The sequence below is a fragment of the Topomyia yanbarensis genome, chromosome 3 (genome assembly GCF_030247195.1).
Source record: "Topomyia yanbarensis strain Yona2022 chromosome 3, ASM3024719v1, whole genome shotgun sequence".
Lineage (NCBI taxonomy): Eukaryota > Metazoa > Arthropoda > Insecta > Diptera > Culicidae > Topomyia > Topomyia yanbarensis.
The window spans coordinates 137,882,545-137,896,663 of record NC_080672.1 but is presented as its reverse complement, the minus strand read 5'-3'; the positions used below and the strand labels follow the sequence as shown (position 1 = coordinate 137,896,663).

General features: G+C 37.4%; 2 protein-coding genes across 3 annotated transcripts; both read left to right on the top strand.

The window, feature by feature from the left end:
* Nucleotides 1–705: 705 nt before the first annotated feature.
* On the top strand, nucleotides 706–13,047 carry LOC131692503 (gastrula zinc finger protein XlCGF17.1-like). Its single transcript, XM_058979587.1, has 3 exons — nucleotides 706–849; nucleotides 11,534–11,608; nucleotides 11,994–13,047. Exons 1-3 carry the CDS (start codon nucleotides 799–801, stop codon nucleotides 12,990–12,992), a joined length of 1,125 nt encoding a protein of 374 aa, XP_058835570.1. The 5' UTR covers nucleotides 706–798; the 3' UTR covers nucleotides 12,993–13,047.
* On the top strand, nucleotides 1,314–11,127 carry LOC131692502 (uncharacterized). Of its 2 annotated transcripts, XM_058979586.1 has the most exons (8): nucleotides 1,314–1,805; nucleotides 1,870–2,095; nucleotides 8,889–9,228; nucleotides 9,292–9,391; nucleotides 10,079–10,402; nucleotides 10,455–10,569; nucleotides 10,634–10,871; nucleotides 10,991–11,018. In XM_058979586.1, the coding sequence occupies exons 2-8, from the start codon at nucleotides 2,044–2,046 to the stop codon at nucleotides 10,995–10,997; spliced, it is 1,176 nt and encodes a 391-aa protein (XP_058835569.1). In that variant the 5' UTR covers nucleotides 1,314–1,805; nucleotides 1,870–2,043; the 3' UTR covers nucleotides 10,998–11,018. The 2 variants fall into 2 exon arrangements, with proteins under 2 accessions (XP_058835569.1, XP_058835568.1); XM_058979585.1 differs by having other exon boundaries at nucleotides 10,634–11,127.
* Nucleotides 13,048–14,119: the final 1,072 nt, after the last annotated feature.

The following is a 14,119-nucleotide window of genomic DNA, read 5'->3' as shown; positions in this document are numbered from 1 at the left end:
CTTTCATCCGAAATTGAAATCATCAATCAATTACCAACAATCCTTAAATACCTTTGGCCATTTCGCCACTTTTAAGAGTGTAGTTCATAAAAAGATAATATTATGAGAAACATAATTCAATATTATGTTCACGTACGAATTACTGTTATACTTCAACAATTTAATTCCATACCTTCATCCGTCGGTCAAGGAAACAAAACGTTTGAAATATCCTATGTTGTATTTTACGATGAAGCAGTTTAATTCAACAATGAGATCAGTTGAATTCCATTCGTTTGTGTCTTGGCTGAAATGGTAATGTAATCGCATATGCAATTGTGTCCGGACTGAAACAATCGTTACAAGCTTAGAAAAGCGTTTCAAGCTTTACTACAGGTAGGCTTTTCAAGTTTTGTGCTAGTCTGAAGCGTTCGTGTCCAGACTAAGACTGACAGCATCAAACCAACAGCGCTGGATTATTGTTTTCAGCAAAAACTTAGTTCGCCCAAATATCAAATAGACGAAACCAAAAAATCAACTATTTGGTTGAAATTGTGATAAATCGGTTTTCCGTGTATGTCGAATTATTCCATCAAAACACACATTTGTTCTCAAATAGGGATTTGTTTTAGATCCATGAAACTTTAACTTAGTTTTTCTCACTTCGCGCTAAATGTCAATTAGGACCTTTTAAATAAGTACTCTTGATTTAATCTTGCATGATAATAGAATGTTTAGGTTTTGACGATAACACAACAATTTTAGCAATCATTTTGTCGAGCTGTTCTTTAAAATAGGCGGTTAGTGCATCAATAAGCAATGGTTTGCCGGACCTGTCTTTCTACAACAGAAGCCACGTATCGTTCATTACACGGAAATAAAAAAGTACTCAAAATTTGAGTTGAAACTACCTAAAATTGAGTACAAGTGCTAAAGTATCAAGTTGGGTAGATTTCGAAGTAGACGATTGGTTTATTTTGACTCAACGATTAAGTAGTACGTATATTACTTAATAATGAGTAAAAATAAATTGAAAAAAAATTTAGACGCAATGAAATAAAAAACAATAAAAAGTATTCATAATTTATTGATGTTACTATTTGATTTGTAAATTTCGATTTGTTTTTTTTTTGCATTCTAAAAAAAGCATGGAAATCGTTCAAATTGGCTTAATTTAAGAACAGAAGTCATTGGTTTAAATTTACCCAACGGAAGGTAAATCACAACTAACCTTGCGTTGAGTAATAGTAACCCTGATTTGGTTGAAAAATAGCGTGACGTGCTAGCTTCGTGGATGACGCCATTTGTTTTTTTGGCTTCCGTCGCGATAGACGCTTAGTTCCGCTGCGCTTGAAAAAAAAATCCGTGTCTTTTCCTGGTGTAGTAATTTACGGATTTCGTCGTGAGTGGCGTAAAGACAACCGAATACAGTCCGGAAAGGTTGCAGTGCACTACAGGAGAAAATTTCTTTTCGTTGCACAGATTGCTGCATGAATTATTGGAAACAGCATTTTCCATTGCACTGATTGGTGTATGAATTGCTGGAAACCGAGTTTACATTTATTTTAGCAATTGCAGGTATATTGTTAATCCAACGCGTTAGAATGGCAGAAATCGTGTACATAATTCATTTTTCTATTTCCAGAGATCCGTCACAAATACTGTCCTGTGTTTTCATCTCGCACATTGTGCATTGTGGAGAAAATTTCAACGCAAACTTTTCTTTTCCCATTGGTGATCACGACAACGGTGAAGTTTCTACCCAGAGAAGAAAACAACGCTTTTTTCGTTACACAGATTGGCGAGTGCATTACAGTAAATTGCAGGTAAATTGTAAATTCAACGCGCTGGTGAAGTACAAGTTACCTAACAGATTGTTTTATTTTTCAGATATCCGACACCCCCAGCAGGATTGCTTGCATTTTTTGAACTGTGTGAATTGCATGAGGCAAAAATCCTGCACACCCCACGAAATTTGTTTACATTCCGCAACCGTATAACGCGGTACACATCACGTCTGGTGAGAGTTTTGCGAGCTTTAATTCCGCCTTGAAAATATCGCAAATGGAACAACTTCACAAAAAGTTAGACGATAGGTCATACGAAAAACTAACTGGTAAGTCTCATTCTACTTACCTTATATATAAACTTTTTATAGATATGTATTACATAGTTTACGAATCAAAATGGTTTTGATTCGCAAAGACGAATAGTAAAACACAATACCAGTTGATCCGGAACCCTTTACCCTTTTTATTTTATCTTACATCAAGATACAAATCGCTGCTGCTATTTATTGTTCAAAACATTCTGCTTCGCTCTTTGGGAAATTTGGTGTGAGAATTCAGTGGGCTGATTGATGATGTGTTGTCAGGTTTCCTAGTGAGCGGATTTCTCATTGCCGAGACAGCGGTAATAAGGAATTTGAGTTCTTCTTCCACTCAGATCATCCCAATCATGCAGTGGATTCTCTCCAGATCTTTAAGTGTTCGACTAGGATTTCGTAATTCCAGCGGCCTTGCTATTTTTAGCTCTAAAATTGCCTTTCGTACTTCGTTTTGCATGGGTGGATCTGTAGTTTGTCGATCATCCCTAATCTTCATTCTGTTTGTACCTACTCTATTCGTTTGTCTATTCAACAATAACTAAAAGTGCTTTGAGATGGTATTTTCTCTGTATTTAGGAAAGTGCTTTGAGGTGTTCAACAACGTTCCAAGTCTAGAGCAGGCCTTCTCTTGGGTCATGAATAAGTTTTGGAATTTCTCCGATTGGCGGTGCTAGTGTGCAAAATCAACTATGAGATGGTATTTTCTTTGTATCTTGGTAAGTGGGAGCAACAATGGTTTGAGCTGTTCAGAATAGTTGCAAGTCTAGGGCAGACCTTCTCTTGGTTTGTGAATTTGATTTAGAATTTCTCCGATTGGGGGCGTTAGTGTGCAAAAATTGGCGTTATGAAATGATATTTTCTCTGTATTTTGGAACGTAGGGAAATAGAAATTTGAGGTGTTCAAAAAAGTTGTAAGTTTGAACGAATTTGTTTTATAATTTCTTCAACTGGCGACGCTAGCAATCAAAAATCAACGTGATGAGTTGGTATTTTCTCTGTATTACAAGTGGAGGTCAGGTCTTCTCTTGGGTCATGATCATATTTTTTCGATTGGCGGCCGATGTTTAGAAGGCCGATGTTACTTTTAGCAAAATTGCTCGAGAGGACAAGGGTTACCGATGATTCCAAACGCGGCGCTGGTGAACTTGCAATATTTTAGCATGTGATAGTTTATGATCTACCTTGAAAAGTGTGATAATTTTGTAAGATTGTATTATAAACCACTGTTCATCCGACGACAAGAAGATTGGTTTAGAATAAATCTGCACGGCAGAGTTAGTGGACATGTTACTTTTTAAAATTCTGTCATGATAATTTGGAAGGGTAGTGTTTTCGGTAATATTTATCAGCACTGACCAATGCATGGTGTATAAATTATTTCAAAGTTCTCACACTAGGCGGCGCTAGTCATACATGGTATGTAAAGGTTCAAGTTACGTTTTTAAGCATGTGTTAGAATTGAACGCTTGGTAGTGTGCTTAGGAAAATTTGTGTTCAGCTTTGCCACCGGATTATCCATATAAACCTTTTTAAAACTCTAAAAGAAGAATATCAGTCGATTTATTAGTTCATCAAGATTCAATTCATGCAAAATACCTGCTGGAAAAACCATCGGCTTAGCTGGATGGTGCTTTTGAAAAAGTGGCTGTGGTTTTTTCATTGCGCAGTTGTGTTGTGTATCCCAGCTCGGTGTGGTAGTGTCGTTGGTTTAACCTTAGGGTCATTTGCCTATTTTTCGGGATAGAGAAATCTATAACCCTACGTGTGGAGTTGGGAATTGAACACAGCTGAGCTACGTACAAGGCAATCGATTTTCCAACTACGCTATGCCCGCCCCATACGAGATTTTGTCCCCGTACGATTACTCGAGTTACGCACACGTTAATATTTGTTTAACGACTATATTTTTTTAAAGGTTTTAAATGTCACATTCAGGATTGTGGCCTGTTCGTCGAAGGATACATAGATGAACTTAAGCATCATTTTGTGACGAGTCATGAAATACCAATAAGTTTACAAGCAGAATCCCCATTTAAATGTTCGTTGTGTGGATCAATTTATTCGTATTTCAAAAGTTTTAAGCTTCACATATTGAAAAAGCATCCTTTACCAGATTTTGACTTGCAATCCAACAGTCATCAGACTACAGAGCCAACACAAACGAGTAACGATTATTGCTCAGAACCAGAAATAGAAAATCCATTTTTCTATAAGAGTCCCGTTTCATTACAAGATATCACAAATGCTGTTTCTAATATGATAACAGATCTCAGGTGTGATGTATCTCTTCCAGAGACTAAATTAAAGTCATTCATTGACGGATATGTCTTCGTATCGGAGTGGATTCAGCAGTATACAATGACAAAAATAAAATCTTTCCTAACAACGAAAAAGTTGCTAGAAGACAAGGATACTGTAGGATTTATCAATGAATTGCAAATTCCTGACTTTACTAGAGATGTTAAGTTTCCTGCTGATAATATTGCATATTTGTCTGGGAAAGCTGGCTGTTCAGTTCCGGAACCGATAGAGACTGTTTTGGGAAAGCGCGAAATATTACGACGTGTCGTAGTCTACCGTTCAAGAGGGAAAAAAGTTCAGCGCATATTTCGAAGACATAAATACGTTACGAAAGTAAAAGTCCAGAAAGATGTATTTCACTACATATCGATTCTAGAGACACTACAACTCATTATGTCTAACACCAAGGCAAGAGCGATGGTTGAAAAGGAAACAACGAGGACAGATGATACGCTTGAAACGTTCAAAGATGGTGAGCACTTTCGAACCCATCCTTTACTCCAACTTCATCTAAATTGCTTGAGACTCTCAATTCACATTGACGATGGAGAGTATCTGAACCCACTCGGTTCACGCAAAAGCAAAAATAAAATGACCAATATCTGTTTCAAAATTGAAAACTTTGATCCACGAATAAACTCATCATTGGATAGTATTTATATGGCGTTGATGGTCAAATCCAGTGTCCTCAAACAGTACGGGTAAGATGATAGAATAATTAGGTAGGATAGACCGGAACAATTTGATAATACAAACTCTTTATGTCCTTTGCCGTATCAAGAAGTCATCTCTAGTTCACTCCGTCCATGGCTGCTTGTCGCCAGTCTCGCATGGCATAAAGACATCTCAGGTTCCCTTCAACATAGTAGACCTAGTGTTCTGGGAAAATCGTCGGTTCGATGTTTTTTGTGGAAATTCCCTCATAATGTTATTTCTGTTAGTCTGTGGTTTTACGCAGAATCGAATGCTTGAGTGCAGACCGAGCTGCAAATTTTCAACAGGTTGTTTTGATCTTGAGAGAGGACCACATTTCAAATCATGTCCTACTATGTTCAATTTGTAGTTGTTCGTGTCATTCATTCATTCAAACAGCCGAGCTGCTCAATCATTTCCTTTTAATTTTCAATTTAATTGACCCTGTGGATATCTCTCTACTGGGATATTGAGTTCTACAAGATGACACGAAGGAACTCATGAAAATGTCAACATTTAACTTAACCTGCACTGAAAAAACTTAACACGTTAACATCATTTGGAAATCTATTGAATTATTTCAATCCACAAACACATGAAACGCACACGGTTGCCACTTGAATATCCATTCGAGCGTGAGAAATACGGTTTTCAAATGAAATTCATGCGAACATGGTGTGAAAAGCACATCAACATCATAAGAAATACCATTGACTAAAATTTCCAAATGAATTACACGTGAATATTACGACTCAATAGCATGGCAATGAACATTCAATGGATAAATATGTCGTATTCACGTGGAATTTGTTTGAATTTAATTTGAAACGCCACATGAAATGCTTTTTTTTTTTTAAATGCGAACCGAATATGCCATTCATCCCGGCGAGCATGAATAGAATTTTGTTTCTCTTTCAAGCTCACGTGGGGATGTCAATTTTTGTAGACTCTGGCTTAAACACACAAAACTGCCAAATGAAATGACGTATATCAACTTGCTCCGGTCTTCTCTTTGTTAATCAAAAACCTATTGATACAGCGCATTTATTTTATTTGTTTTTTTTTTTTGCGGCTCTGCTAGGTACAAAACAGTGCTACAACCTTTAATTAATGACCTTTCGCGATTAGAATCAAATGAAGGAGTTCCAGTTAAAACAGAGTCCGGAATCTGGACTTTACGGGCAGTACTTGTTCACGTACTCGGGGATACATTGGCGTTGCACGATATATACGGCATGTTGGGACCATCTGCTAATATGTTTTGCAGGATTTGCGAAATAAGTAGAAATGAGTTGATATCAGGAGATTTCAGTGATAAATTTCCCCTTAGAACTATTGAAAAAGTTCAAAATTCTCTAATTGCATGTGAAGAATCTCAAATACCATCAAGTCTGTACGGAATAAAAACTAGTTGCGCTCTCCATATGCTTAACTATTTCAGGTGGCCATCAAGCCGCACGCTAGATCCTATGCACGACCTCTTGGAAGGTGTGGTTCCGATGGTTCTTAAAAAAATTTTACAAGCAGCAGTGTTTCGAGACAAAATAATTACTGAAAATCGTATAAATCAGTTAATTGACAAATTTGAATACGGTGATACTGAGATTAGAGACAAGCCATCTGCAAACTTCAGCAAACTTAATTTGAGAAGTAAAAATAATAATCTAAGTCAGTCAGCGGCTCAATGTTGGCTACTATTGCGTAGTTTTCCGTTCATATTTACCAATATTTTGAAGTCCAATGAGAAGTATCAAGAGATAATAGCAGCTTTGCTTCAAATTACTTACATTAGTTTTTCACACAAAGTGACTTCAGAAATGGTTCAAAATTTGTCAGAATCTGTCACAAAATTTCATCAATTGTTTAAGATATGTTTTCCGTGTGCTAACGCCATAAACAAAATTCATCACATTGTACATTACGCTCAAGTGTGCAGAGAGAATGGCCCTATTGCAAATTTCAGTTGCATGATGTTCGAAGCCAAGTTTAAAGAATCAAAATCTCAAAGCAAAACCTGTGGCAATTTTAAAAACCTATCCCTTAGCCTCACAAAGAGACTGAATTTGAAGCAAATTAATTCTATTTTAAAACATAATTATGTTGTTGATAAACCAATAATTCTTTCATCATCACTAATACAAAAAAGTGTATTAGACACTTCCCTGTTGCTATTCGATCTACCTTCCGAAATAAAAACAATTAGTCATCTTGAAATTAATGGAATCACTTTTTGTCCTGGTTTTGTTGTCAAATACGAAAAATGCTCTGTTAAATCATATGGCATACTTCTAGCAATAGTCGAGTGTGATTCTGTCATATTTTTCATTATTCAAGAATTGGATATTGTTAAATTTGATGTAGAACTTCTAGCATATAAAGTTACAATTTCCTCTAATGTCGTAAGAATCATTTTTGAAAATTTATTGAGCAGAAAATGCTACAGCTTGTGGCAATTAGGAGATGAGTTGGAAAGTTTCCATTACATTAGCTTAAAATACAATGATAACTAAAATATTATAAAATGTCTAAATAAATTGTTAAACAATTATACTCTAAATTTATTTTTCATGCAAAGAATTTTGGCGCACTCGTATGGTGCGTAGGTGTGCCAATCGGTATGCGTATTTGTATAAGTATGAATACCTGGTTATCCATATATGTATGCGTGCACTTGTGTATAGTGTGTCTCTATAAGTTGTATTAACGTGAGCGCGCAACTGTGTGTATATTTTTGAGCGTTTCTCTCGACACACCACTAGTTCTCCACCATCTACATAGACTGGCATTTTCTGCATGGCAGTTGGAAAACTTGCTGTGGGTCGAGACTTAGTGCTCTTCCCCTACGAAGACAATCTGGACGGCAAACTTCAGGTTGTCTAATTTACCGAGCCCTTCGGCTCCCTTAAGCATGGCAAGTCCTGTTCTCGTACCATTCAGCATTACCTACTTGTTGTACTCCCGACTTATTCGCGAACTACTTCGTCTAGTCCCCGACGGTGAACCTAGCCTACTTTGACGGAAAATTCCCCGGCGAGAGAGGTTCTCCCGAAACTAGCCAGGTGCTGAGGTCAGTTCGGCGATTCCGGTTCGCTGGTGCCCCGATGATCCGCGAATGGTAGTGTTTCGGTCTAGTCCCTGAATCTAGCTTACGCCAACGGAGAGTTCCCCGGTGAAGGAAGTTCTCCCGATTCTTCTATGGTTTTAGCACCCCAACTTCTTGAGCCCTTTGGCACCCTATCCGGTATCATTCACCACCGCAACTCCCTTAGGCCCTTTGGTTCCCCTCTCGTTCCATTTCGCTCCATTTCCCCGATGAGCAATTCAGCTCCCGACTATACTAAAATCTTGTTCGCGAACTACTCGGTCTGTCCACGAGGATGGATCTAGCCTACTCCGACGAAGAATTCCCCAGTGAGAGAAGTTCTCCCGAAACTGAGCGGTAGGTTTCTCCCGATACCGATTTGCATTTCCTTGAGCCATTTAGCTCCCCGCTTCGTTCCGATTTAGTCCCCGGTGGTGAACCTAGCCTACTCAATGACCCAGTCAGTAGGTGCTGAGATCCATCCAGCGATTCTGAGTGGAGCGTAGCTTCCGGTTCACTGACGGCCCGACTTCCACATTACGGGGAAGTTCCTGAATATGTCCGGATATGCCAGGATCGCATTATATGTGCATATATGTGTGTGTATTTCTGTATTAGTATGTGTGTGTGTGAAACCTACTTTTTGAATTATCTTATGGTAATTGGTGTCTATTCGTATTTAACAATAACTTAAGTCATCGTATTTTCTTTTTTTTATTATTTCAGCGAACCTTATAGACAACGTGTCCCTTTGGCAATTGAATGAAGATGACTTGCTTGAAATGGGTATCATCGAAAAAGGCCCTCGCAAAATCATTCTCAACGTTATTGAACGACACTTTGAAAATATTGTTTCTGAAAATGTGGCAGAAAACGGACAAAACCTATTCAACGAGGAACAGCAAAGAGAGTCGATACGCTCCATCCTTGCTAAGGAACCTAAGTTTCTAAAGATTTTAACTCGGCAGTTGGATTGCGGGATAGTCCCTGAACCGAAAAAAATGCTCTATATGAACCGTATACTCACAAAACATTTCTTTGAACATCAAATTTTACGTGAAAAGAAGTATGCGGTCATTATAGATGCTACTTTTTATCTTAATGCTAATTACTACTATTGTCATTAAAGGTATCCTACTTGGCAGCAAAAACAAGATCTTGCAATCCATATCTTAGATGAGTTTCCTCAGTTGGAGAACACTTGCGTCTCAGAAAACGCACCAAAGGAGGTGAGTTTAATGTCCGCTTTACATGTTCAATATTTTTGTCAATACTAGAGAGTATTGACAAAAGTATTGAACGTGTGATGTAAAAAAGTTGTATTGACGATGTGCATTTCAAATGGGATTGATGTATTGAAGCAATATCGTCAATACTGTGTATTGACAAAAATATTGTACGTGTAAGGGCCGCTTAAGGCATATAATGGACATTGTGTGAAAACTGATTATATAGGGACTTCGGGACTAGTTGGCGGTGTTTTCAATTTTCATGTTTTACCGCTTTGATTCGGGCAGATCGAGTAAAATAAAACACGCTGCATAGAAGGGCAGACTGTTGGCAATATCTTGAAATTTTGTCAAAGTGTTTGATGCACTGAGGGGTAAAAGGGTAAGTTGTGGGTAAACCAGCAAATAAGTATTCAAATGGAAATTAAATTACTTTCATGAAAAGTGCTAAATATCTGCAATAGAACTGAATATTGGTCACCAACGTGACTCGCGTGCGTCACTGCTAACCTACCCCAACCGCATATTTCATAAGTTAAAAACAACATGTTTGTATATTTATACGGATACTGAAAGCACATTTCAAGCATTATTGAACAATATAATCATACATGGAATAGATTAAAACTACATTTATCGAATTTTTGCGACATTTCAGATCAATCTCTTCCTTAATTTTAATTTCAGTCTTACTTCTTTTGGAAAAACGGTGGTTTGGATAGAGGACCACATACGGGTTTAATCGAAACGAGAGTAAGCAACATGCGAAAGGACTTACTTCCCGAGGATAGGCTATTTCGGCGAACTAAGAAAACTGTTATTATTGTTGAGGATGAATTGGTGCAACTGGCTGCGCATCTTGCCGCCCTTATCCCAACAGCTACAAACGCTCGGCAAGTAGCGGAGGGAATGGCTCAGGTGCATAGTTTGCATAAAGCACTTCTACAGGAAAATAACTTTCATATTATAGTAAAAACATTTCCTCATTTATTGGCGTATGAAGGTGAAATGGTTAGTAGCATTTTATAGTGTATCATCGAGATTTTAACTAGTTCTTCTACAGATTATACAGGCATTTGATCGTATCCAGACGAATATTCACGCTCTTGGAGATTTGCAAACACTACTCCGTGCAGGATTGTTATTCGACAATGCTAGCTGGAGTATGGTAGAAGATGGTAAGAGATTTTATAATTGTGTCAAGTAATTATATTTCTCTAATTCCTGTTTTTCCCTAATCAGATTTTGTCAGAGGAGCATTGAGGCTGATTAAAAAACTGTCAAATAGAGGCATCAAACGTACCACCGTTCTCGAAAATGCTAGTATGGAAGAGATAGCAGCTGCGCCCTTGATAAGATGGAAAAGCTACGTGCGTACCGAGATCGGTTTTGACGAAAAACTCGCTGTGCAACAATCATCTGCAACAATAATTGAACCACACATAATTTGCATTGCTGATCGCTATAAGAGAGGTAACATGTACGTTGTTTTTAACCAAAACGTCATTCCGTGCGGTAATTCTAGCACACGGGCCATCGAAATTTTATTCAAAGCATTTGTCGTTTTTGGGTTGCCGGTACCCGTGTTGCTTCGAAAAGTGGATGACCTAATTTCCGTTAACGTCTGGGGAACAAAAGATTACAGCAAGTGTAAAGCTGTTACAGACTTAACTGTACGATACAAAGAGTTTTTGGCGAATTCACTATCCAAATAATATCTTGTAACAATTCTTAATTATCGCAAAACTGAAAATTCAAAAAAACATTTTCAAATAAAACCATTGAATCTATAACCTATGTTTATCTGCATTCTATTTATCACATATCCAAACAATTCCTTCCACTTAATTTGTGTATTTTTATAGATTGATATCGTTAACCTTACAATGGATCTTTTTTATTATCTAGTGACTTAAATTCACCTAGTTCAGCTGGTTCCTCTCCCCATCTTTTTTACCATCTAGTAAGTTAAATTTACACAACACTGGCTTTTTTTAAATGGGTCAATTCTACGTAGTAATAGGTTCCACCAATTTACCCAAAATTAAGTATATCTACTTTTACTCAAATTTACCTTATTCCACGATAGTCCAAGATTGAGTCAAAAGAAGCCAATTTTGAGTTGTTTTTTATTTCCGTGTATACAAAGAATCTTTCATTTGTGGTAAAAAGCGAAAGTTTTCCGACTTGCTTATGGAGTTTATTCCAAACCTACAGGTAGGTGCTAAAGTAAAGTGACCAGCCGTTTTCGAGGTGAATGCGGGATCCCTTAAGAAACCAATTGAAGATATAAGTTTTCCATGTATTTACACAGTAATACTGCGAAACTTCCTGAGATGCAGTACTAGTAATCAAAATACGTACCGTCAGAATCTAAAGAAGCTTAAGTTCTTTGGAGAATAAGAAACTCAATACCTTTTATGAGTGTTTTGTTACGATATGTGAGTAAAAAGACAGTATATTGTAAAATGCCGGTCACTTTTCGGGACTTCTTGCTTTGCGGGATAAGTGCTTAAAATCCGGGATGTCTGGCCACTTTATAGTTACAATTACACATTATACCCTAGGTTCGGATTGTATCAAGTAACAAATCTCTTTTTAGATCATTGAAAGTGACAACCTACCCAAGACAATATGCAATAGGTGTTGTTTAACAATAAAACACCTAATTCGGTTCCGCAACCAATGTTTACAGTCAGATGATCGTTTGAGAACAAAGCCTTGGATAAACACAAATATGACTGCCGGAGTAGAGTTAGTTACTGGAAACAACACTGGCATCAACGACGAATTGATTAATATAACATTAGAAAGTATGACGCCAGAGTCCACTACAATACTAGACGATATTTTCCTCAATGAAATCTTCGAATCTACCAAACCTGAATCAGTTAACTTACAGACTAGAACCAACCCGACTCGGAATCTCGAATGCCAATATTGCCATAAAGTGCTTAGCAGTAGGAAATCCTTACGTTGCCACATGCAGCTTCACTCCGAGGAAGCATCCTTCCTGTGCACCTGCTGCGGTGAACGATTTAAAACTAAAATGGCTTACACAGGTCACATGGCTACACACGATCCGGACAAATTCCGATGCGATGATTGTGGAAAAACATATCGTCAAGCAGCTTCACTTCGTAGCCATAAACTGAGTCACAGTCAGAAAAAACCATTCAGCTGCTCCATTTGTGGTCACTCAACGACACAGAGAAGTGGCCTTAAGAAGCATATGCTAACCCATTCCGACATCAAATCGTACGTTTGTGATCTCTGCGGTGAGCACTTTCGATTTTCCTGCAATCTAATCATGCACAAACGACGGAAACATTTGCGACAGAAAGATTTCATGTGTTCCAGTTGCCCCAAAGAATTCATATCCAAAGATGAGCTGCTCAGTCATGCCATTTGCCACTCGAACGATCGGCCATTCAAATGCGAAATATGCGAAAAGACTTTCAGTCGGAAAAGTTCCCTTCAGTTCCATCAAAAACACAAGCATTACGTCCTGGCAAAAATCTCGTGTCATATATGTGGTAAAGGTTTCTCCCAAAAGGTATCGTTACAAAGTCATCTTCGGACACATATATTAACGGAGTAAGTTTGCAGAAACGAGGAAAATTTATGTAAAATAAATGGCAAGCTTTGACAAATAATTCTGGGAGCAAATTTCAATAATTACAATGAGAGTCTGTCTTTATTTACTTTCTATTTTGATTATTACGGTGTTACTAGAAAATTTCCCACCAGATTACCAGTACAGAATTCTTGAAGTGGGCTGCTTTTTGGCTTAGCGTTCGCTAACTGAGCTGTACTGCACTGCAGCGACTGCAGCTAAAAAATCAGTTAAACGTCATGCGTAATTTTACATATTACCCAAAATTAGCTAGGGGTAAACGAATGGAAAACAAGGTTTTATTGAGGAGCGTGATCAGCCGATGGTAAATCAAGAGTACTTATTCAAAAGGTTCCAAGTTCAGCTCGAAGTGAGAAAAAGGAGGCTGAAATTTCATGGATCAAGAAGAAATCCATATTTGAGAACAAATGTTTTTCAATAAAACAATTATGCCAATATCTAAGGACTATGCTCTTTAAGTAAATAAAACTAAAAAAAATGAATATTTAGTGTTAATGTAGTTTTTAAGCCCATTAGCATAGTGCGTTCCTTTGAAAATTATAGGACCTTTGACTTACGGGTTCAAGAATCAGACGACGCTACGTTTTTTCAGCAAGAGTGACACTTACGATAAATGTTGAATTGCTTCGAGGTCTTCGATAAAATGAGCACCGGAATATGAATGTTCTCTCTTACTATCGTAAATAGCTGCACTGGATTTAAAAGAAGTCTTGGAGAAAAAAGTTACGGTAAACTTTAATTTATATTAACCATGTTACTACAGAATACATGCGGGTTCAATTATAATTTAATTTATTTAACTTTCCAAATTCAACTTCGAAAATAAGTCGCACGAACAGAAATAATTTGTTTTATTTCGATGCTCAGGACGTTTTTACTATATACCTATGTGTTGTAGGAAAAACAGAATGAAACGAATCTTGCGTCGATTTTACAGATGCATAAGAACAGCTGCAGAAGTTCACGGTTTCAAAGATATGTTTTTCGAAGTGCCAAGTGAAAAATTTCAAAACACGAACTTGAAAATTTTACGATTTTTTGTATAATGCTCGTTATTTTGAAAAATACAGAGCATAATGAAACATGCAAGA

What these genes read in the sequence shown, in the direction of transcription:
- LOC131692502 (XM_058979585.1), top strand. Translation starts at nt 2,044, where the DNA reads ATGGAACAACTTCACAAAAAGTTAGACGATAGGTCATACGAAAAACTA. An exon ending in GTCATACGAAAAACTAACTG is followed by an intron (nt 2,096 to 8,888) that starts GTAAGTCTCATT and finishes TTATTATTTCAG; the next exon opens with CGAACCTTATAGACAACGTG. An exon ending in CAGAAAACGCACCAAAGGAG is followed by an intron (nt 9,392 to 10,078) that starts GTGAGTTTAATG and finishes TTTTAATTTCAG; the next exon opens with TCTTACTTCTTTTGGAAAAA.
- LOC131692503 (XM_058979587.1), top strand. Translation starts at nt 799, where the DNA reads ATGGTTTGCCGGACCTGTCTTTCTACAACAGAAGCCACGTATCGTTCA. An exon ending in AAGCCACGTATCGTTCATTA is followed by an intron (nt 850 to 11,533) that starts CACGGAAATAAA and finishes TATTTCCGTGTA; the next exon opens with TACAAAGAATCTTTCATTTG. An exon ending in AGTTTATTCCAAACCTACAG is followed by an intron (nt 11,609 to 11,993) that starts GTAGGTGCTAAA and finishes ATCTCTTTTTAG; the next exon opens with ATCATTGAAAGTGACAACCT.